This window comes from Sander lucioperca, chromosome 12 (assembly GCF_008315115.2).
Source record: "Sander lucioperca isolate FBNREF2018 chromosome 12, SLUC_FBN_1.2, whole genome shotgun sequence".
Lineage (NCBI taxonomy): Eukaryota > Metazoa > Chordata > Actinopteri > Perciformes > Percidae > Sander > Sander lucioperca.
This window is the reverse complement of record NC_050184.1, coordinates 8534516-8537024: the sequence shown is the minus strand read 5'-3', so window position 1 is coordinate 8537024 and position 2509 is coordinate 8534516. Positions and strand designations below refer to the sequence as shown.

General features: G+C 41.2%; 1 protein-coding gene across 1 annotated transcript; it reads left to right on the top strand.

The window, feature by feature from the left end:
• The first annotated feature begins 933 nt into the window (after positions 1 to 933).
• LOC116040724 (transcription factor HES-2-like) lies at positions 934 to 1936 on the top strand. Its single transcript, XM_031286309.2, has 4 exons — positions 934 to 1082; positions 1187 to 1282; positions 1396 to 1483; positions 1594 to 1936. The coding sequence occupies exons 1-4, from the start codon at positions 993 to 995 to the stop codon at positions 1929 to 1931; spliced, it is 612 nt and encodes a 203-aa protein (XP_031142169.1). The 5' UTR covers positions 934 to 992; the 3' UTR covers positions 1932 to 1936.
• The last annotated feature ends 573 nt before the right edge of the window (positions 1937 to 2509 follow it).

Sequence of the window (2509 nt, the reverse complement as noted above, 5' to 3'; positions counted from 1 at the left end):
CACCCTACAGGTAGAGACCCCCTCCCCCGGGCAGAAACAGCATAAAACGTTATATGCAAAACTATTGTTGTCAAAATCTTAGAGCAGATGTTATTTGAAAGTAGCGTGGCTTGGGTATGAGATTGGAGTAAGAGTCTGTATCTCTGCGGACACGTTTTCATACACGCAAGCCTGACCCCTATGCCAGCAATGTATGTATTGCACCCTGTTGTTCTAAGTCTGCATATTTATTTTAAAAGGATATGTAATGTAAAGGATATGTAATCAAACTTGGGCAAATTGCACACAATAAAATACAGCAACACCTCAGCTTGGAATATTAAATTCAGCAGGCAAACAAATCTCAATAATGCAAACTTAGAAATTGTTGATGTGGTGAAAATATATGTATTTTCAATGCAATCTGTTATGTTCCATTGTTAGATCTCAATATAAATGAATGCCATATAGCCTATATTTGGTTCCCAGCCACATATGAGCAGTGCGTAATTACGCATCAGTAAGTATATATGGCCTATATATATTTTGTATTTTACGAATAACCTATTCCATCTACTATATGTGAAATAATGAACCGTATTGTGTACTATATAATATGATATAAATTGTAGAGTTTGTTGAATTGATATTTGATGAATGATCATTCGGTGCGTCCAAACATCAAGCATCTTTACGCACACATTTCTTCAGCTTGTTGACGCAGATTTTGTTTTATTTGGCCTATGGATCACAACGCAGACCCGCACTGCAGTTGTTACGCATGGATTAGAGTGGAAAACAGATGGTTATCTTACTAAATTTGATAGTTTTGTGTTGTTTCCATTGAATACGTGGATAGTCCAAATCGTTTCGTGTTGGCTTGGGGGCGTACCCGTGACGCACGTTAACCGACGCCACGGACCTGCATATATACCGCAGCCCTTGGCCGTTAGAGACACATCTTCACCGACTTCTGTTTTGGACACTGCTCTGGCACAAAGGCGAAACTGAAAATGTCTCCAAACATGACTTGTGAAGCTATCCAGTCTTTTTCTCCAAGGGTAACTGTGGCCAAAAGAAAAGAGGCTCTTGAGCTCCGAAAGGTAAGCGAAGTCACTGAATTGTGCTTCATTATCTGAAACATTTTCTCTAGATGATTTGCACTTAATGTAATGAATGGATGCTAAATATGATGTGTTCTTTCCAGACAATGAAACCTTTGATGGAAAAAAGAAGGCGCGCCCGTATCAACGACAGCCTGAACCATTTAAAAAACCTCATCCTTCCCCTCACAGGCAGAGATGTGAGTTATTATATCCATTTAAATACATACAGAAAACACTTTTCAGATATACTTAAGTCAAGGCAACATTTAGGCTCATAAGTTTAACATTTGCTTTTTATTTTTTTCTCCAGAAGACTCGCTACTCCAAGCTTGAGAAAGCCGACATCCTGGAAATGACTGTGAGGTTCCTCAGCGACATTCCCCCTGTTAGCACGAAAAGTAAGTTATGTTTCTGCTTGATTTACTGCTTCACTTTTATATATATATATATATGAAATGCAGTGTCGTCATTTTTGAAATGCGAAACTAACATGCCATTGTCTTTTCAGATTCCGCAGAGAGTTACAGAGAAGGCTACAAAGCCTGCCTCCAACGCGTCTCCACTCTGCTTCCCAAAACGAGCCTGGACCAAGACGCGTGTCAGCGGGTGAACGAATTCGTCCAGCAGTCAACATCCGCCACCGCTACCGTCACCCCAACCTGCCTGAACTGCTGTGCTCAGAGCTCCAGGACTCTCCCTCAGATCCAACAGAGACTCCTGAGCCTCAAATCCAGCTTCAGCTCCAGACTAGAGAGCCAGTCCGGCGGCAGCGGCGGCGCAGTGGCTCCCAGCCGAGCGCAGTCCGGCCCGCAGGCTGTCAGCGCTGCCATGTGGAGACCTTGGTAGATTTATTAAGTTAAAGCGCCCTGCTCCTCCAAAAACCTGCGAAAAGACTGTAAAGTGTTTTATATGTAGGCAGCATGTTGAGATAGCATCATTTGTACATATACAAAGTGATTCACCGCCTCGCTTCCGTTGATGAAAAGCCAGAATTCATCGTTAAATCGAATTGGTTGAGTATTATATACTTACGTTTTGCGCACGAGTCTGTTGTCCTGTATGAGTTGACAAGTTTAGACAGTCGTATTTTTTTTTAAATCTGCATGTATGTATACGTTAAATATTTAGTCCTCTTTGCGGACTAAGTGATTAAGGGCCATTGAAACAGCCCTGTAAGACCCAAAGGGTCAGTCTGTATGAATTTGCACCATAGACTTCAGAGTCCTGAGTCTGTGCAGATGAACTCTGTAGACATATAATGTGTCGTTGTAAGTATCTCTGTTGGGATGTGTTTTATTTTGCTATTTACAGCAAATGTAGTATATATGTTATATAACCACAAATAAAACTACGATGTCGTGGTAAAGTGTTGTGTTGTGTTACTTTATGGTCCTTTGTCAGAATTTTCCAGACTATTGGTCATG